General features: G+C 37.6%; 1 protein-coding gene across 2 annotated transcripts; it reads left to right on the top strand.

The window, feature by feature from the left end:
* Window positions 1–1,283: 1,283 nt before the first annotated feature.
* blk (BLK proto-oncogene, Src family tyrosine kinase) lies at window positions 1,284–11,663 on the top strand. 2 transcript variants are annotated; one of them, XM_036147486.1, is made up of 14 exons: window positions 1,284–1,377; window positions 2,202–2,282; window positions 2,426–2,522; window positions 2,643–2,673; window positions 3,276–3,369; window positions 3,457–3,555; window positions 4,868–4,971; window positions 5,103–5,252; window positions 5,709–5,861; window positions 5,953–6,132; window positions 8,741–8,817; window positions 9,486–9,636; window positions 10,240–10,371; window positions 10,978–11,663. In XM_036147486.1, exons 3-14 carry the CDS (start codon window positions 2,427–2,429, stop codon window positions 11,178–11,180), a joined length of 1,470 nt encoding a protein of 489 aa, XP_036003379.1. In that variant the 5' UTR covers window positions 1,284–1,377; window positions 2,202–2,282; window position 2,426; the 3' UTR covers window positions 11,181–11,663. The 2 variants fall into 2 exon arrangements, with proteins under 2 accessions (XP_036003379.1, XP_036003381.1); XM_036147488.1 differs by having other exon boundaries at window positions 2,377–2,522.
* Window positions 11,664–22,727: the final 11,064 nt, after the last annotated feature.

The raw sequence follows: 22,727 nt of genomic DNA, 5'->3' as shown, positions 1-22,727 counted from the left end.
TTCTGAAAAGTGCTATGTGAATCAGCTTACCTTGCAATAGGAGTTGGAGAAGTTGCGGCAGAAACTTTTGGATGTTTAAACAAATTTTGAAAACAATAAATGTTTTTAGTTCAACTTCCCAGTTATGGTCTTGGTCTTTGACGTTAACTCCCAGTTATAATATGATATCCGTGGTTGTAATGTGGCAATATATGAAAATGTTAGGTGTCATGAATGCTTTTTTAAAAGTTATAAACAGAAAACATCAAAACACACAAAACCAAACCGCCTGTCTGGCCCAGAAAGGAGGTGTGATGTTAGGACTGGTTTTGCCTCTATACCTGGGTAGTTTATGAAGTACCTCCTCTGTCTACCAGAGTATCCTCAAGTCAAATCTTACATGGTTTGCAAGAAAGTTACAGCTTGGCCAAAACAGGATAATAAAGTAGGACAATGGTCTAAAACACAGTCAGTCCTTATTGAGAAGCTGAAGCAGGCTCTTGCGAGACTTTTATATAGTTGAATGCTTTCCTCCACAGTATTGTGAGAAATTTATAAAGACATTTACTTTAAATGAAAACTCCTGAGGTGTTTTTTTTTTTTGTTCTTTGTAGTTTTCCTCAGAGTGTTTTTAAGGATCAGGTTCCTTTATAACCTGAAAGTGAAAGAGGATGCAGTGACTTAGTAGCATGAGTACATATATTCATGCTGGCATCAATGATGCTTAATATTTTTTTCTTTTTTTTATTCTTTCATTACTATTAGTAGTTACAAAAATGTTATTAATCAAACAGCCTACTTCCCCATTTTCTCTCCACACACTGAAATAGCCCTACAGTAGAGCACCAGCATGCTTGCTTAGCACGGCTTCTAAGATGTACTGTACAGATAAAAAGCCCAGACCACTAGAGGAACTGAGAACTGTGTCATGGAAACCATGCTGCTTGTTTTACTCACCACACCTAAGCATAAGAACGAGTAGCTAGAAAAACACAGCAGGTACAACAGAAATACTTTTTTTCCGCTACAGATATAGCTTTTAGGTGAGAGGCCTTTAGCTCCATTTAGAGCAAAACTTGATGGTAAACGAGGCTCGGTGATAATCACAGGGCGACCGAAGCTGTTGCCTGTTTTCCAGTAAACAACAGTCCCTCGGGGAGGTTTGATTACTCTGTGTGTGTGTGAGTGAGAGAGTGAGAGACAGACAGAGAGAGAGAGAGCGAGAGAGAGCGAGAGAGAGAGAGAGAGAGAGAGAGAGAGAGAGAGAGAGAGAGAGAGAGAGAGAGAGAGAGAGAGAGAAAAGTTGTCAAACCAGTGAGTGAGAGTGACACTGACGAGCAGTTGGTTTTTATTAAGGAAACTCAGGGCATCTTGGTTACTTCTGAGGACAAACTGAAGGTATTTACCTCCTCTGTTATTCTTTCTCTTAGAATTACTTCGGTCAAAATTGTCGTGATCTTAGATTCTTCCAAAGAATTTATGTTTTCACATAGAAAAAAAAAACGTAACTTGCAAAACTTTGCCAAGACATTTGTCAACTGGACCATAGTAGCAGCAACTAAATTTGAAGAAAAATATAGTATTGTCAAAGCATAAATCCAAAATAACATGTTAAAGGTACTTTTATGTAAGTTTTCATGATACGGCTCAGGCACAGTGTTTAGAGTTTAATTCTCTGTAAGTGTCACCATTTATGCGCATTTGCATCCTAAGCCATAAAGTTGAACTTCCGCGCCAAACAGCAGACCCTTTCAGGAGGCAAATTAGAAAGTTGTAAATGTGATTTAATGGAAAGAAAAACAATAGCCTCTTTGAATTTTTCAACTTTCAACAGTTTTGAACCCATCCTGGCCTGAAAAATACGCTTTAAACATGTTAACAAGACACTCGGAACAAAATGCGATGTTCTTCCACTAATGTAGATAACGAGAGCAAAATCTCTATTTCTGAATCCGCTTCTTAATCTGTTCTTAGCTATTTATCTTTTCACTATTTTTAAATCATAAACACAACAGATACCCGGTGATAAAGTGCTACCAAGCAAAGGTGCAAAAGTGTTTTCAACTTCCTCTTTTCAGAATCGTTTTTGTTTCATCTGAAGACTCGCTAAGAAATAAAACCAAGACAGGAAATTATATAGCAGCAGATTATTATATATATATATATATATATATATATATATATATATATATATATATATACACATTCTGTTTATTTTTCAGACTGGGCATGAGGTCAAAGCTGTGTGTCTGCAGTTGGAGGAGTGGAGACTAAAAAACCAGAGAGCTCATCGTCTTAATCAGGTAAAAGGGGAAAAATAAGTTTTATCATGTCTTAAGAGCTTATTTGGGTGGTGCTGTTACAATATTAAGCACTAATGCATGTTGCATGTTGAAGGTGGCATACAAAACAACGTATGTGCCTTTTTCTTTATTTTTATTAACAGGATGGGCTGCGCTTGCAGTGGCCAGAAAGAAGTAAAAGATGAGAATACATTTTTCAAAATAAAGAACCCCCAGACATCCAACTCATCAAACCGCACAGTAAGTAAATACTAAAAGGATAACGATTTATTTTTTCTCCTCACAGTACAACAAGAACAGGAATAACACCGATGATAATAATAACAACAGATAACCAAAATCTTCTTTTCTGTGTTTTAGGAACGAAGCGCAAACACCTATTCATCTAACGGTAATCACTAAACATTTCACTTGCAACTAATTTTCTTTTTTTCTAACTATTGGGTCCGCTATCGTGCGATCACCAAGACATGACTGTCAGTTAGACGAATGCACACTGTGTGATTAAAATCGCAGCTTAATTTCCTCCGTTCTCTTTAGGGACTAAGCTAGACAAGGCCGCACGCACAAGAAAGACGATTTAACATCAATGCAGAGTTGAAGAGGGTGGTTATTACTGATACACCCATTCAGTCATGTCTTCCTCTTTTGTAAACAGAAAAAAAAAACAACACTATATATATATGTGTGTACATTTACAAAAAAATATGTTTTTCCCCTTTTCATATATTCCTACTTAAAATGTCTTTGTTGAGAGCCAAATGGAGCCGAAGACAAATTGCTTGTTTGTGTGAATGAACTTGCCGATTGAAGCTAATTCTGATTACTTTGAAAAAAGTACCAGAATAATATGGCATTCAAAAAAAAAGCACTGATCAGTAATATGCATCTGTGACACAACACAGAGACTATCATTAAGGGGTGAATTACGTTGCATGCAAAGGAAGCATATTAGTGAAGAAACAACTGGTGCGCTTTGTTTTCTTTTTTCAGATGAAAATGCATTTATAGCGCTGCACGACTTCAAAGGGACCAATGACAACGACCTTTCCTTCAAAAAGGGAGACAAACTCAAAATTTTGCAGGAGTAAGTGTCGTCCCGGTCTCAAAATTCATCAGATTTGCTCTGGAGAAGCAAAAATGATGTGGAGGGTGGGTATGGTTTGTTTTGCAGGAGTGGAGAATGGTGGCTGGCCAAGTCACTTCTCACCGAAGAGGAGGGCTTCGTTCCGTCTAATTATGTAGCCAGAGCAGATACGCTGGAGGTGGAGAAGTATGGAAAATATTTCTAATGAAGAGCACATGTAACGCTCTCCGCGATTATTAGCACCGCTGGTGAAGACGTGTAAACAGCTTAACGCAGGTTTATCTTTTAATGCAGTTGCATAATCTTAAAACATAAGATGATCCTACCTGCAGCTTAATTATATTTATTCAGTGGGGAAAATGTCCCATGTTATGAAATATGTTTTTTTTTTGCCCACCAAATGACTGGTGGCACAATTACTGACACTGATAAATACCCACAAAGTAAATCTAACTCAAGCATTTAGTCTTTTGTATTAAGTTTATCGGCGTGTCTAGAAAGATTCAATTAGTAGTCAAAGACTTCCTGCTTCTTTGGTGCATAAACATGATGCGATACCGATGCCAATATAATTCATACTCACTGATCAGAACAAGAAAGATGGGAGAGCTGGTCGTTTGAGTAAAATTATATGTGTTGATCTTTATTTGGTGAGGATGAAAATGATCTACGCCTAAGGCAGAATTAGATTTAAATTTATTTACATTCCACTAACATGTTTGTTTCTGATGAGAAATGAGACAGGTATGTCAACATAATAATGCGAACGAAGCATTGATTTAAAAATACTAATTTATTTTTCCGTTACTGTTTTTTTTTTAGATGACATGAATTTTTCAAATTCATGTCAACAATTCATATTTTTCTCAGAACACAATGTTCTGAGAAAATGTTTTTGCTTTGGTTTTTGTTTTGTTATTTTAAGCATGCCTCTACAGATATTTTGACGTTTTTGCCACTAGATATGAGCTCTGGCTCTTGACGGTTAGAAAGTCCCACATTTTCTGACAGATTCAAGTCGGGACTCTAGCTGCGCAAAGCCAGAACATCAACATTGCTTCCAATCAAAATAAATAATTTCGGTAAAATTAAATATCACTTTAAACCTAGAGCTGCCTGTCATATCAACAAGTTTGGGCTTAAACGTAAATTAAAATCAAGGCCTCAAGTGGCATCTTGGGGTCAGCAGGTTTTAAGAATAATAATTTTTTATCTGGAGTGCCGATAATGGTGGATGGTGCTACGCTTTCACATGTTACTATGACTTTAAATTGCAATTATTCCTGCTATGATCTTGTATGATGAAATATACAAGATATAATATAGGACATTTTGACCAATCTGTATAATCTGACCCAATCTGTATAATATGATTGAACTTGATTTTGTAAAGTGCCTTGAGGTGACATGTTTCATGATTTGGCGCTATATAAATAAAATTGAATTGAATTGAATTGAAATGAAAGTAAAAGTACACAAATATTTTGTCGTTTTGAAGGTGGTTTTTCAAAGATTTGAGTCGAAGAGAGACCGAACGACTGCTTCAAGCGCCTGGAAATAAACCAGGCTCCTTTCTTGTTCGAGAGAGCGAGACGAGTAAAGGTGAGAGCTTGCAAGTCTAAATATTAGCGGCCTATTGAAAATTATGCAAATGATCTTTGGTTTTAAGCGATTGACGCTGCAACAGAGGAAACTGAGCCCCCTGCGTACTTGCCTCTACCCCCTCCCTATAGGGTCGTACTCGCTTTCAGTAAGAGACCACGACCATGACCATGGAGATGTGGTAAAACACTACAAGATTCGCTGTCTGGACAAAGGTGGTTACTATATCTCCCCCTCCAAAACCTTCCCGTCCTTACAAGAGCTGGTCAAGTACTATACACGTAAGTTCACAACACAAGTGCATGCAAAGCTTTCCTTTCAGCATAATTAGTCACATCACATACAAATGGACGCACCTCAAGGGTTTGGCGCTTCAGAATTTGCTCTTTACAAACGACGTGCAGATTTTACTGCTATGAATTTTTTAACCTTTCTATCAGATGTTTGAATTAAATAAGGAAGTTCGACTCTCTTGATACATTTTGTATTTCCTGCCCGTGTGTATTGATAGGCTTTTTTTCTCCTGTGACTAAACCACAAGATAAAAGGCTCAACCTCGTAGAGGGCTGCCAAAGCACAGCTGCTACTGATAGAAGGCCTTCCTGCAAGCAAACCTAAATTTTCCATAGCTGTTACAGATGGAAACGCACAGTTTCGTTTCAGTTGTTAATTATATTTTCACATCGATAAAAAAGGGAACTAATCTTTGAATCAGAACATAACATACTTGGGTGCAGGTACCGCAGACGGGTTGTGTGTGCGGCTGTATGCCCCTTGTAAACCGAAGGCCCCTCAGCAGCCGTGGGCTCAGGATGAATGGGAGATTCCCCGAGAGACGCTGAAAATGGTGAAGAAACTGGGCGCTGGGCAGTTTGGAGAAGTTTGGATGGGTAAGCCAAAACTAACTTTTTATGCTACGAGTTGTCTCATAGGCTGAAAACATGTGTTAATTGATCGGTTTCCATGAATTTTCTCTGGCAGGCTTCTACAAGAACACCCAAAAGGTTGCCATCAAGACGCTGAAGGAGGGAACGATGGAGCCCGAGGCCTTTCTTCAGGAAGCTAACCTCATGAAGCAGCTGCAGCACGATCGACTTGTACGACTCCATGCCGTGGTCACCAGAGAGCCCATTCTCATTGTGACCGAGTTTATGATCAATGGTAAGGAATATATAAAAAGCCTTGCAGAAAATATGACCGAGAAAGGCTCAGACAGGAGACAGTGCAGACTTACTGAGTGCATTTCTCACATCAACATGGCTGTGAGTCAAAGGAAATCACAAGTATGTTGATTGCAATAGAGCTGTAGCCTCACAATACATCTCTGTAAAATGATAAATATATGTAATTAATTTTTTTGTTGATCATGCAAATCAAAGAAACCAAGAAAACATGGGTGTAGATAATTTATTGGCCACATAAGAAGCAGGTAGACCAGGGACTGTTGCAACACCTTTAGCATTTGACTCTGTTACTCAGAGATGGTTTGGATTATTTTTTATACAATAAACTTACATCTATCTCTTAATACTCAGCTGATTTAAGAAAATACATTTTTCACAATTTGATTGCAGCGTCGGATGCGACTGTCCCCGAGTCATGGAATAGTTGCGTGCATTCATTAGTATTATATTTGATTTCATATAATTAGACTATTCGCTGTATCCTCCTCGGCAGATAAACGCATGGTTGTAAAAAGGCAGAGACACGGACGCATGCATGCACACCACACCTGAATCAAATGACTGCATGACCTCCTCAGCAGCCATCAGGTGCTGCAGAGGCCTGTCGATTGTCCATTTATTTAAGTCGTGTGGGCAGGCAGGGAAGCACCTACAACATGCAGGACAGTGGGTCTCTAGGCCTGCTGCCTGGCAGTTCCAACGTTAGCATCCTCCTACCCATGTGCTCACTATCTCTTCTCTGTACATGTCCAAACCATCTCAATCTGGCCTCTCTGGCTTTATCTCCAAAACATCTAACATGAGCTGTCCCTCTGACGGACTCATCCCTGATCCTATCCATGCTCGTCACTCCTAAGCAGAACTTCAACATCTTCATCTCCGCTACCTCCAGCTCTTCCTCCAGCCTCGTCCTCGGAGGCCCTGGTCTCACCGCCGTCTTGTGCATCTTTCCTTTCATCCTCGCTGATACTCTTTCGTCATACAACACACCTGACACTTCTCTCGTTCCAAGCTGCATGGACATATTTCTTCACCCACCCCCATCACCGTTGCTCTGGACTCTTGACCCTAAAGTGCTTAAAATCCGCCTCCTTCTTCATTTCTGCTCCCTTTAACCTCACAGCTCCACTTGGGTCGCTCTCATTCACACACACACGTCTTCTGTTTTGCTACGGCTAGCCTTCCTCTCCTTCCTGGGGCAAACCTCCATCTCTCTAGAACTCGGTAGGTTTACGGTACACTAGTCTAAAAGGCATAAGGAAGAAAAAGTCCTGAAAAATGAAAGTCTTCATCAGAATGCAAACCTGGCCAAATGTTATGCCGCTTGCATAACCACATCACATATGTAATTATTTTGCTTTAAATATAAAATGTTATGAATGTTTTTAGAAGGGCTTGGTGTGGTCGGCTGCTTGCAGCCTTGTTGCATCAGCATTGTTAGTAGAGGTGTGAAACTATTTGCATGTTCTGTAAGTAAAACTTACAGAAACAGTTATATTAATCTATTGGAGTCACACACAGAAAAACAGCATAGTGGTACATTCTATCTCAGTGGGTAGAAGGCTTGTATACAAGAAGAAAGAAAGGCTGTTTGCCAAAAGAAACACTGATGGATATTTGTAACGGCTTTGTCCAGAACCCAGAAACAAACCAACAAACGAACACAAAAGATTATTAAAAGAAAAACGAGATTAAAGATTGTAAGAAGTGTACAAAACAACTGGATTGATTTGATAATTTTTCAGTTAATTCCTCCCAGTATAAGAAGAAAAACATATTATTCTAACCATTATTGGTAATAGCTGATTGAGTTACATATTTATTCGCCAGCCAGGTCTGTGACTTGTCAGAAATAAGTTTGTTAAGATCCAGTATGACTCCTTTAACAGCTTTTCCTGTTCTCTTTACAGTCCAAAGTAAATTAAACCTACAGATTTTCTTTTTTTTTTTTTTTTGGAAAATTGCTATTTTTCTTTTATTGACAATTAACTGATTACATGAAAGCTGTAGAGCTATTTGCCACATGTTCCATTGCATTAGGGAGTGGTTAACACAATAACGATAGATTAGCATGTTTCCTAAATGATATTCATTAAAAACAAAAATTTTAATTTTAGCTTGTTTAAAGCTTGTTACTTTGGTGTTTAGGGGGGAAAAAAACTATTTAACCGACAAACCTGTGGCCTCGGTGGTAATACACATGTTAACCGCTGTGAGCATGCATGTTAATAAGTGGAGGAAAATATGGTGTTAAGTGCAGCATATTTTCCATGTAGTATAACAGGATTTGTTGGTTTTTGGAGGTTGTGATACTACATGTAAAAAACTTAAATCTGAACCTTTTTCTTATATTACAATACACCCGGCACATGACATTCAGCATCTTAGATTGTGGATAATTAACTGAGTGCAGCACCTTAAGTTCATATAAGACATCTAACTGCACTGTTTCACATTGCATAGCACTGTATTGTACCATATCACATAAAATGGCTTTAATGAATGATACTTAGATTTATTTTAATGCGCTGCCTCCTTTTCTGACTGCATCATGTTGTATTTTTTTCGTTTTTTTACCCTCACAGGCTGCCTCCTTGACTTTCTAAAAACGGATGAAGGGAAAAAGCTCAAGATGAACAAGTTGATCGATATGTCAGCGCAGGTGGGAAAGCGTCGCATTACATGATCTCAGATGTTCGTCCTGTACCGCAACATTTACCTCAGTGCTTCTGTCGCTGTTACAGCATCTGGGGCAGTTTTTGTCTGCCTGTTGTCCTTGACTTCTGCAGCCTGCGTCCTAAATAAAAAATATACGCTGCTATTTTGAGCTCAAACCCTATTTATACTGTAGTTATTTTATAGTTTTGTTTGAACTTCTTTAAGACTGTATAGTAATCTCTGACACCAGTTTTAATGTGAACACAAATGGAAATTGTCAGCAGTGGATATGTGGTTTCTGTGGTGGGGCTTTTGCTCGACTGGCTTGAAAGCATCGCGTTACGTCAATTATTAACATCCGGACAGGAAGTTGTGCTATTTTTCCATCTACAGCGCAACCCTCCCCTCCCCCCCCTCCCTCCAGTACTCCTTTGCCCCCTCTGGAAAACTTTCAGCTTCCTTATAGTAGGCACGTCCCGTCAAACCATCTTGCTGCTGAAAGCCTACCTGTTTGACTCACACTTCAAATGCAGTTCGCAAACTCCTACCCATAGATCCACAGTGATGAAAACAATGTTTTTGTTGTGTCTGGGTTAAACATTACGCACTGAAATTTGCATTTGAGCGCGCAGTCCCAACAGCATGTCCGCTTCTCTTTCTCTTTTATGACAGATAGCTGAGGGCATGGCGTACATTGAGAAGAAGAACTATATTCACCGTGACCTGCGAGCAGCTAACATACTTGTCAGTGAGACGCTGCATTGCAAGATAGCCGACTTTGGCCTGGCCAGGATCATTGAGAATGAATACACGGCACAGGAAGGTGAAGTGTGACAAAATATTTATCGTAAATGCATCTTCGTTTTGTGTAAGAGCAACTTAAAATGAAAGATTGACATCAAAGATTGACTGTGGTCCACAGTTTTAATGCAGCTAAGAGATTAAGTTTAAATTTGGTTTATGTTGCATCTTTATCAAACTGATTTTATGTGTTGTGCAAAAGTCTTGAGCTCTTTCTCATTTTGCCATACAGTGCTTCAAAGGAGCCAGACTGTCTTGAAATGCTCTAAAGTGGTCAGATTGTTAGTTTTGCAATAAACATTTCAGAAGGATCTAAACTTTTCAAATGAGAGTTATTATTTATTATTACTCAACCTATTCTCTTTAGGATAATTTAAAACATTACCTCAGTAATACTATAAATAAAATAAGCCTCACTCTGTGATGGGCAGTGAAGTTTAGATTACCAAAAAAAAATAATAAAAAAATTGGATCTTGTGCAATGCTACCTTCTCTGCTCCCTCGGCTACTTTTTCCCCTCCAAAGGTTTTTAGATCTGATACATTTTTATGTAAGAATGAGCAAACATGGAGTCTTTGCAGTTACTTCCCAGCCAAACATTTTGATCATCTTCTTCAATATACAGGTGCCAAGTTCCCCATCAAATGGACAGCGCCAGAGGCCATCAACTATGGCACGTTTACCATCAAATCAGATGTCTGGTCCTTTGGGATCCTGCTGACAGAAATGGTCACCTATGGAAGAATACCTTACCCAGGTAAAAGTGTTAAGAAATAACTACGTAGAAGCAAAGGCCAACATGAGACTCTCATGCTACGATAACGTTGAGTAAAAATATTACAATATCTCTGTCGTACGACACAGCAAGATCTAACTACTTTTATTTAAATTACCTTAAAAACAAGCTCATGGTTTACCAGCTGGACCATTTAAAATGAATTGTCTTAATTAGAACAATAGGTTGCGCTTCTGTAGTTACCAAACCATGACTGTCCATGTTTTTTGAGCATAGAAAAATTTAGAAGTTTTCTTTAAGTATAAGAAAAAGACAGGATCCTTCTTTCAGCCGGCTGAACAATAGTGCACAGCAACAGATGGGGGAGGGGCGTTAATGGAAAACTTTAATTTTCTCTAGAATTGAATTGAGTTCTTTAAAAAAGGACATTATGATAGAGCATGTTGGTGGTTTGGAACCATAATCTTTTGAAAGTACTGATTTAAACCACTCAGACTAGTAAATGACCATTACTACATACAGTACGGTACATTTCAGAATCTACATACGATTACGAAATAAGCTAAATTCCTGTTTTAAAAGACAAAAGGACTGCGGTGTAATTTTATTTTTCTTGGCACCAACCAGGAATGACCAATCCAGAGGTGATCAGGAACCTGGACAAGTTTTACAGGATGCCCCAGCCGGAAGGTTGCCCCGAGGAACTCTACGATATCATGATGATGTGCTGGAAACAAAAGCCTGAAGAACGGCCCACTTTTGACTACCTACAGAACACTCTCAATGATTTCTTTATTGCCACAGAGGGACAATATGAGAAGCAACCATAGGTGGCAATAAAAGAAACGCTTGTTGATAACGACGTGCGTGCACACCTAACATCTCCTTTCTGACTCATACAGATGATTTATATGAAATAATTCCTCCCAGTGAATGTCAAAGATATTTTTGGCTTCTACTATCTACAACGGAAACGAGCGTCAGCAACATATCAAAGTCAAAAACTTGAACACGCTTTCATCATGTTGACTTTGCTGCAGCTACAGATGCTTCTTTTTCTCGATTGAAGCAATGGAATGTGAGTAGGCATCACTAGCAATGATTTTAAATAAACCATTGACAAGGGACCGGAAATACAACCATGTCGTCCGCATGATCAACAGCTTTTTCGGACCCGGGGGAACTCAGCGCAGGTAAAGCTGGAGATGAGACATTTGCATGGTACCAAAAGTAGCAGTCTGAGATTACATGCACAATACTTTGCACTTTTATTCTCCATTTATTTGTATATAGAAATAAAAGGGCTTGCAAACAAGAAATAACGACTGCATTAAATATGTTTTTACACACATTTACCTATCTTATCACATTGACAATCACATTTAACTATATTGTTTAAAGTGTACTTACCAAAGTTTAACAGTGCTCATCTGTTTAAATCACAGGACCTTTTTTTTTTTTTACTCCTTTATGATATTTTGAATAGTAATTGCAAAGTCTTTCCCCTCGAACTGCTTTTAAAACAAAAGGAAAACTTTCAAAGGCCTCTTTCAGGCTTTGAAAGTTCTAGCAGTGTTTCTGTGCTCCGGTTCCCACATTAAGATAACATCTACTTAAACTAACGTATACCATATTTACCATGAGACTGATTTTGGTTTAAAGAAAAATGGCAGAACAAAATGCCACACCAAAACGATTGTGCAACTTCATCTACATTCTGAGTGTTAAAGGCCTATAAAGCTACGATACCGGAAGCCTTCTAAAGCAACAAATTACACTAAATTGCAGCAGTTTGCGTCTTTGTAACCAAAAGCCTCCCACAGGGGCCCTGACAGTATCTTGAAGATAAGAAAACGGAATGGCCATGGCAGCCAGGGGTTAAACCCTGCCATTTCCTGAATGGACAGGAAACAGGAAGTATGAGTCAACATTCCTCAAATGCCACATAGTAGAGAAAAGGGCCAGTTACCAAATCTGCTGACATCTTGACATTTATTCCTCCTGAAAACAGTTTGTAATCCCAATTTTAAAAAAAAATATACAGATCCGCTGCTTTTCCTCAGAGCAATATTGATCATGAATGACAACTAAAATGAACTGGCTTATCAACTGACTTAAAATAAATGGTAATAATTAGGCTTTATTTTGGGGAACATTTACTGGTGTCCAATTTGAATGTTTTTATGACGATACAAAATGAACATAGTGCTCCATTATCTATGTTTATTATTATTACATATTGCTGAACACTTATAAATCAACTGGTGTAAAGCAACCATTTTATTTTGAAAGGGGAAATGTAAAAGAATACAAATTGAAAGTTCAAAACATTGCAGGACTTATATCATCCTGCAGGGGTCAGTATCATACAACATTTCAAAACGTTTCCATGTTTGCTGCTAACCTGCAAAGGAGATGAGGCTTCTATACAGTAAAGACTAATTTAGTTAATGAGAAATATCTTAGTAAATGATGCCACTCTTTGAAATGGGCTATAATGGATTGCATTTAAATGACGAACCTATCTTTATTTTAGAGTCTATTTTTGTTTGAACTAAACTATTTTAACTGAGCTAAAGTTAACTGTATCATAACATGATTTTACTGCTTTTAAAATGGATACAGATAGAACCAACCGGGTTCAAGGTGGTTATTTGTTGTTAACTAATAATACAGAAATTAAACTCCGTTGAACAAAACTGAATTGAACACAACATATGTATATGGAGAAAATTAGTATTAACATTGTTACTCTCAGTATGAAGATCCTGGGTTCAATTCTGCGAGGGGACTTGGAAGTTTTTGCCATGCGTGCAAGTCCCCCCCCCCCCTCTGGTTTCCTGCTATAGTCCGATATGCTAGTTGGAAGTACGAGAAAGAGATGTGTAGGTGGATCTTTGTGTGACTTTGTGGGTTGTCCCTGTGATTGGATATTAATGTCCGCGCCAAATCCTGACTCATGATCCATTCTTGTCTCATTACTGCTTGGAGTTAATTACAATTTGCCGGCCTCAGGTTAATCTCATTTTTGTTTTTTTATTAGAATTGATCCCATATTCTCAGTGGGTCTAGGTAGGATCTAAGGGGTTTAATGTCAATGCCTCCAACATTTTAATCACAATATGTTTGAGCCAATTGGTTATCATATACACAATGATCCATAGGAAGGGGAAATACCCAGAGCATTACCAACATTGTCGTAGAAAGTTCCTTTGAAGGAAGCAATTCATTTTTGCTTCCAGTGTTTATTTATGACAGTGTTTCTGGACAGCAGTTGGAGTTAGCTACCGCCTTTGAATGAAGGAAAAAGAATATATCACTGTTGGCCAGGCACAGGACGTAGAGTAGCTCTTGACTTATGGTAACTTCTACAGAGAAATACATTTTTAGCTCGTCCACAGAACTGTAATAAGAATTAATAGAAGCAAAAAAACTCAGCTTCAACATTCTGACGTTCATCTTTTTCCTTACCCACGGAATCTGTCTCCATGCATCTATACACACATTTATTCTGCAAAATGTATGCACTCACATCCACATGCTGCCAACATTAATCAGGTTCTGCATTGGTGCCAACATGATTCTATAGCACACTCCTTAGGAGGAGCCACTCAGGTACTCTTGAACATCCTGGAGCCATCCTGGAGGAAAAAAACATCCTGGAGCCACCTATAAAGCCAATAAACCTCTCACTTTGTTGTTCCCGATGATCTAGAAAACATATTTTTCCTGTGAAACATTAATAGCAGCAGTTTCTGTCACAATGCAATAATGTCTATGTGTTTCTGCAAGGGTAAAGATTGGTAACGCAAGCTGACAACGGCTTCAAACACATTTGAGCTTTTCACAATCTTTTTTTGTATATTTTTATGGTAAGCTCTTTAAGGTTAAGGACACTCTTTGTGAAGGTGTGAACTTCCTTGCAGACCGTGCTCTAATCATGTGCACCTGATGTGGCACTCCTATGTGAAACCTTTCAATGTGAATAAATGTTTAGGTGTCCCCGTTAGTTCCTGACCTAAAATTGCATTTTTACAGTAGAACATGAAAAGGTGTTTTCTTCAGAAAATCAAAAATCAATGTGTACAAATGGGTTAAAAATAGACAGATTTTCAGAGGGTGTCCAAACTCTAGTTACATTCATTTATTCACTGTTACCATATCAATATATTTGACTTATATTCTATATTAATGTTTTCACATTTTAGAGCAAAGCACAACACATTTTTTGACTTTGACATTTTATATCATTGTTAAAAAAAAAAACACCCAGGCTTTGCCAGCAGCAGCATGTCAGAGATTTAAAATGTTGACTCATCGATCAGAAGTTCCTGTTGGAAATGAGCCTTGACGTCAACATAACACAAGACATATAGGCTAAAGGATGCGAGGCCATCCCATCCTCTCTCCTCCCTTTGCTGCCTTAGAGGGAATAATGACGGCTCCCACACTGATTAATGCCTGATCCCTGCAGAAGGCAACACATCATTAGCATTTGTTCAAGATAACCCTGCTCTCTCCTCTGGGACAGAAACAAGCGCGTCGCCACAGATGAAAAGAGACAGGCTTTCATCTTCTAGTGATGTTTTCAATTGTTTTCAGTTTGAATTATGCTCCTCATAAACATGTTATCTCTCCTGAGCTTTGATGTCATTAAATTAATGGAGTCCATCAATCACAAGTGTGTGGTCTAGAAAGAGTAAGGGCTCTTGAAACATCGACAACAGATGTCTGCAAGATATTTTGCAAAATGTGTTTGTTATATGGATAAGCCGGAAAAAGGAAAAAACTATTTCATTCTTGTGCTCTGATTAAGACGACAGAAGAAAAGTAAAACAAATCAGTTTGTCAGTATGTACTTGTCAATGGATAATTGAAAACCTGTAAAATTTTACTTTGAAGTAGAATGACTATATTTAACGTCAGGCTGCTGACAGACTATATATTTTCTTGTGCCAACAAAATTGATGTTACTGAAAGTACTGAAAATACAACCGAACATTCAGAAATTTGTGAACACACAAGTACCGTGAGAATTCACCTTCCACGCAAGATTAGATAATAAGTGCAATGATTTTTAAAAAGAACTGGATGTATAAGTTTAATTTAAGCTTTTTTTTTTTCTTTGCCACAAAGCGAAGTCTCAAACATACTGATTCAGTTATATACATCCATCACCACTTTCATTTAGTTAAAGTTCCCTTATAGCCTCATTTAACATTTCTCTGTGCCAGAAATGATAGCGTTCATTTAAATTGGTCTGTTTCTGGGATCTGCTTCAAATCCAGTTTTGATTCAAATCTGGAAAGGTTTGCCTGCAGTAACAACTAAGTACAGCCACGTTTCAGCTGTCTAGCTATTGGCATCAAATTCAAAGGCTTGGAGGAAGTCATTTTTTTTCACCATTCCACCCACTTTGTGCAATGGTTTCTTTCATTCTTTCTTTCTTTCTTTCTTTCTTTCTTTCTTTCTTTCTTTCTATACAATACGTATTCTCAAGAAGTCTTGGTAAAGATAGTCAGGAAATTTTTCATTAACTGTATGGACTGAAAAAGAACTAGGCTAAAAGACAGACACACAATCACTTAATACAGAGCAAAAAGGAAATAAAAAATACAAAAAGTTTAAACAGGCCCATTGTTCTGCCAAATCTAAGTTAAGTAAACTCTGTAATTCATTCCAAGAACGTGTAGAATATCGTTGTAAAGCATTTTTCCTAATTCTGCTTATGACCTATAAGACCTATCCCCTAAAGTACTTTTTCAAAATACCAACTGTTATATACACTCCAACAATATTTGCACACACTACAGATGTAATGTGGTAGCTTGTTATCACTGCTTTAGCAATGTATATTCAACTAGTAGCTGTTCTTTTAAGTGAAAACAATGTACTTTTGTGTGAAGGTTAAGGTTCGGATCAAATGGCAAAAATATGGACACAGTCATATGTTCAAATATACTAATAATCCCATAACCCTATCAAAACTTGGTTTATAAAAAGGCTTACATTAGGCTTTCTTAAAAGGCTCCCCAAAGCCCTACCCTCAAATGTACGGACCTTGCTTGAAAACCAGGTCTGTGCCAAGACACTAATTAATGTAAATTAATCTTACCAGTTCCTCCAAGAAAATAAGTCACACATCCAGGCAGAATGATACCAAATGTTTACTGATGATGTTTATGGACAATTTTGACATTTGACACTGCTTCCTTTGGGAAAAAAATCCACAACACACTTCAACTTTTGGAACTAATGCTGAAATTATATGGCAAATAATAATCTCACTCGAGAAAAATACCAGTTCCAATACATTATGAAAGGAAAAGAGTTCTATGACCTGCATCCCCATAACGGCATAATGAGAGCAATTAGAAGCGTAAGTTTGTGTCTCAATAGATGTTTTTTTTATAGCAACTTGTTTTGTTCTGTCTACTGTTGTGATAACCCCCCTGTGCCTGGCAGGACAGGGCTAAATAAAAGAGAATATGTAATGCGATAGACTGGTACGTTTCTCTAATTGGCATTTTATGAGTTAGTGAATCTCATTGCTTTTTTTGTGTACATGACTTTAACTAGAGCATGTATAACAGCATTCGGATTTAAATCCAGAGGTCGACATTTAAGGTTGAGGTTAACTGGAGCGATTTAAACAGAAGAAGGGAATCAGTCTAAATATGATGAGTAATGAATGTGGGTCACTACATGGAGGAATATGTTGTTGTGATTTGATACTGTATAAATAAACTGAATTGAACATTACTTGCACACTTCTGATCAAATTCCCACCTCTATTTTGCATTTGTTTATATGCACAAAATGCACTATAAATAAACAATTGTGTGATAAATATTTGAAAATAAACACATAAAATCACTTAAGTTTTGACAAAAAAAATTATTGGTTTGGATCACTCGAAATGTCAAAACAGAGATGACATCTGCACCTTTGAAAATGACTCTGCTGTTTGTTTCCTGATCATCAAATGAAGCTGATAGGAAGAACTATGATTACTCTTCATAAAAGAAGGAAAAATTATCAGAACATCCACACAGAGGGTAGATTTGACCCATTACCAAACAGATTTACTTACTGACTTTGATTAGGATTGATGTACCGGTACCTGTTTCTTCTCTTTGTATTACTCTTTAATGGAGATCTTTAATAAGCAGCTGCCAGACTGGTATTTTGTCTTGATTTAGTTTACCAATACGTTAAGCCTGAAGGTGCTAGGAACCACCAAATGCACACTAAAAACAGTATGTCTGGTAAATGACCACTCTGCCGGTGCACTAAAATGAGTCAAGGGCATTGCTGACCAGGGGAAATGTAATTATATGTGCGTTGGTGCGGTAAAAAGTGCTGGAGATTACTGCTGGCCTACGCAATGTAGGCTGAAACCTGACCACTTAAAGTGCTCACAGATTTTCTGTCTGTAATGTTGATGTTAAGCACTGCAGGATGGCTTTGTTTCAGAAACGGCCAGGTCTAGTTAACTGTGGCATGAGTGGGTGGGAGTGCATACCTCTCAGTTCAATGCATATAAATGACATAGACCTAGATTCTACATCTGCAGACTATGTCAGCACGCCACGTCCCATTTTCCTAAGACTTATATATTGTTTGCTCACCAGTCAGTATCTAGTATTGTATTCTTTGTTTCTTATGTTTTAGAAGGTTTATACATACATAAATACATTCTATCCATCCATCCATATATATATATATATATATATATACACATCTATATAAATATATACATCTATATATATATATATATATATACATATATATATATATATACATACATCTATCTATATATATATATATATATATATATATATATATATATATATATATATATATACACACATCTATATAAATATATACATCTATATATATATATATATATACATATATATATATATATACATACATCTATCTATATATATATATATATATATATATATATATATATATATATATACATATATATATATATATATATACATATATACATATATATATATATATATACATATATATATATATATATATATATACATATATATATACATATATATACATATATACATATATATATATACATACATATATACATATACATACATATATACATATACATATATATATATATATATATATATATATATATATATATATATATATATATATAGAGAGAGAGAGAGAGAGAGAGAGAGAGAGAGAGAGAGAGAGAGAGAGAGAGTTGGTATTTTTACATTGTATTAACTGTGTTGGTATTTGTTCAATTAGTTTTATTTATTATGATTGATCATATTGTAATATCTGGGGGTGGGGAGGGGGTAATGCAGAATGCTGAGTACAAATGACAAAAAGTTGTTTCACTTATGATCGATTTATAGTGAAAAGAAACAACTATGCAATAATGTCCAAGATTTAGCTTGCTAACTTATTATCTTGGCCACATCTTGGCCCACTTACTAAATGTTTTAGAGGTGGAATCGTATGGTCTATGATCCAAAAGAACAATGATTGACAAATAGAACTGCACTTGGTCTGGCAGTGCAGGTCTGCAAAACATTTATAGACCTTTAAAGTAATGCAGAGTAATATATGAAGTGATTTAACAAAAAAAAAAGGCAATTTATGAATTATACAGCACTGGGCCAAGACTTTAACCACTATTCATCTCTTTATATTTTGCTTCTATGGAGCTGAAACTGTATGTTTTTTATACTAATCCTAAAACCAGCCCTGAAGGTCTTCTGAAGGTCTTTTAAAGTCCCTTTCAAGAGTTTCTCTGAGCAAAATCCAACCCAGTAAAGAAGCACCTAACGCAATGAAAGCCGGCACGTGATTGTTGCACAGGTCTGCACTGCTGCTGTCCCTGAAACCAGCTCGAGTTTTTGACAAATGTACTAAAAAAATACTTTCAGATGTGAAATCTAACTTTCTAAGAGCAATTTATTAAATCCCTGACATAATTATTTTCCCTCTCATCATTATAAAGCCCCTTTGTTGGGTACTGAACACAAAGCAATTAACATTTGGGGTCAACCTCATGCCAGGTGAAAGTAATTTGGGAACTTCCATCTTTTGTTCTTCTCAAATCTTGTTTAAAACTTTTCAAATTAAAAGCTAACGTTTGAAGCCAAAAATAGATTGGATTGTTTGCTCCTTTTTTTATGAAATCTAGATTGCTTTGAAATAATTCTGTGTAGCATTACAATTTTTATTTGTATCATTCTCTTCTGCATAATTTGACACTTAGGATTTACTCCCTCTGATGTTATTGAAAGATTTAATGACTTTTGGAGGTCAAATAAATGTAACACATTTGAAAGTATCGATTTGTGTAATGTTTGTAAAGCGTACAGTGGCCTTATGCTACTGTTCCACCACTGTACCGTTACAATACACTTGTATAATACAGACATGTTGGGAGCCCCTGTTTAAAAACACACATTTGGGCTCCCTTTTTTGAAAGAGACAGTTCTAAGGCTCAGTGTCGAGTCTGGAGAACACTAGCCTGGTACTGCATATAAGTATTTTAAAAGATAAATGACAAATACTTGCCCTGAAAACCAAAGCCAGAATGGGCAGCCAGTAAGACTGTATAAGTAGTTGAGTGACATGTACATATTTACCAAAAATAAAAAATTAAAAAAAATTAAAAACACACACCAAGATTCCTAACAGAAGGTTTGATATACGTTTGATGGTGACCAAAATAATCACTGACTTTAGGAAGAAGCTTGATGGAACACAGATGAGGTTTTCACTTTATTTTTTCTTTTAAATGTAGAAAGCAGGTCTTAATAGAGTAAATGTCATGTTTTTCAAGTGTTTTGCCCACATGCAGAAACGTACGGGAGACCTGCACACAATTTTAAGATGTTTATTTAAAGGAAAACAATGCAGAACGGAGGTTAGAGCTACTAGAAGCCTGGAACGAGGCCTCAACGTCGAAGCGGGGTTGACTATAAGGGAAAATGAGTCAACAGGTCGGAACCAGGAAGGTGCCTGATCGTGCGCATCTTACCCTTAGTCGGAGAAACCAAGCTGGGGAGAGTAAGCACCGAGGGAACTAGTGTCTGCTCTAATAAGTAGGTGGTGACTGGAGGGTGGCTGATGGAGCTGGCGAGAGATCCGAGGCAACCTCCACAGGCAGGAGTGACAGACGGATTGACCAGAGTGTAGGAAGCAGAGGATGCCAGTGGAATCCGGGAGGGGGGGAAACCTCAACCCGACTTGGTACATCCAAGGAAGTTTGAGGGGGAACGCCAGAGCAACATCTGGAACCAATCCTCTTCAGAACTCCAGTACAGGTGAGTGCATTCGTGCACACAAAACTGTGACAAGAACAGGAGATCAAAATTAGTCCAGAGTCAGGGAGAACAAAACTCACTGCAAGCAAAAATCCAAGGCTGGACAGAGGCCACGTCGTACCACGACTGGTTTAAGGCTCTGGCATCTTCCGTCTGTCTCTGCACTGCTTAAGAAGCCAGCGGAATCTGCTTCTGATGAGCCGCAGGTGTGGGGCACACCCCCACAGACACAAAGACACCCTGTGGGGAAAAACCCAGAGCCAGAGCAAACAGACAGCACCCTGACACTAAACACATATGCAAAAACTGTAATTTAAGTAACTATTGGGGCTTAAAGAAGAATTTGAGATACACAACTGAACATCATCTGGATAAAGGTGATATCAGAATTCATAAAAAAGAGCTCAGGATGTGTTGAAGAGGTAGTGCTGTCCACACTACCTTGTGTGGACAGCAGTATCAATGTTCTGGCTGGCATTTCTGACTCCGTATTGGACTTTTTCTCAGCTTATCTGTTCGATAGGACATCTGCATCAGGACAGGACAGTTCTCCTCAGACTCTGCTTCTCTGACAGGTGGGGTCCCACAAGGGTCAGTTCTGGGCCCCTAATTATTTTCATCTTACATCCATCCTTAAACTGGTATTATTGAGGCTTTTTCTAAAATTTCTTAGCACATCATGTTCATCTTTTAAACATCACCAGCTGGTTAGACTGCCCAACCTCATGAATTGTTTATATCAGGCTTTCCAGCTATTTCCAGGTTTTAAACACAAATAAGACAGAACCTTGATAATTGCTCCACCTGCATCCTGAAACCAATCATACAGTTTAAAAAATAATACTTTATTTTGCTTAGCAACCCAAATCAGCAGTAAGAAATCTGAGAATTGCATTTGATGGTTCATTAAGCTTTCATTTGCACATCAGATCCATTTCTCGTTTCTGTTTCTTTCATGTACGAAACGTCTCTGAAATACGCACCACGGTCTCCCGAGCAGAGCTAAAGAATATTATTCACACATTTGTGTCATCCCACTTAGACTACTGTAATGGCCTTTTTATATGTCTGGACAGGTCTTCAATTTCACGCCTTCTGGCTCTTCAGAACGCAGCAGTCAGATGTCTTACTAATTCTAGTAAATTCTCTCACATCACCCCAGTCTTATACTCCTTTCATTGGCTCACAATGGATTTCAGAATTCGATTTAAAATTCTTGTTCTCACCTACAGAGCTCTAAATGGTCAGGCTCTTGACTATTTGTGTCAGCCTTTAACTAAACACTCTGCTCCTTGTAGACTTTGATCCCAAGTCCTTAATCTCCTGGATGTTCCTCACACAAGGCTGAAAACAAAAGAGGACCAGGGCCGTTCAGTTTAAGGCTCCCTAACTGTGGAACAGTTTACCACCGCAGCTTTGCTCACCCTGTAAAGATTTTTCAAAACCAACTGAAAATCTTAAATGTGATTTACTTCTGACTTTGTGGCTGTGAAAGGTCCTTTGTAAATAAACCTAGCTTACCTATTTGCTCACTTTCTGCTCACTTCTGAACCTCGAAGGGGGCATGGCATTGGCCCTCTGCACTCATCAATGAGCACAGTTCACTATATATTTTACTTGTGTATAGACACACCTATGCACTTATACCTGTAGTTCTCCCCATTAGCATCAACATTCTGGTGTTGTTGCTGTCTGTGGTTTTTTTTTCTTATTTATTTTTTTGTTAGTTTTGTCTCTTTGCCGAATTGTTTTTTCCTCAATCCCCATGGTGGTAGTGGGAGGATTTTTTATTTTTTTTGTGGCAGCTGGTTGTCATTTTTGTGTATGACAGTTCTTGTGTTTCTCTGTAATTCCTCTCTTTCTCTTACTCTGTTCTTGTTATTCCTTCTCCCCTCTTCCTTTGTCATGTTTGGCATCGGTTCGTATGTGATACCTTGAAAGGAATAAAATAAATAATTAGGGATTGGGTGTCAAGGGAGAATCTATAGGTATAAAGCCTATCTTGGTAAAACAAATATATTTGGCATAACTATGGTAGCAAGGGCA

The sequence above is a fragment of the Fundulus heteroclitus genome, chromosome 15 (genome assembly GCF_011125445.2).
Source record: "Fundulus heteroclitus isolate FHET01 chromosome 15, MU-UCD_Fhet_4.1, whole genome shotgun sequence".
In the NCBI taxonomy this organism is placed as follows: Eukaryota; Metazoa; Chordata; class Actinopteri; order Cyprinodontiformes; family Fundulidae; genus Fundulus; species Fundulus heteroclitus.
The sequence above is the reverse complement of the archived record's forward strand: the minus strand, read 5'-3'. Positions and strand labels throughout refer to the sequence as shown.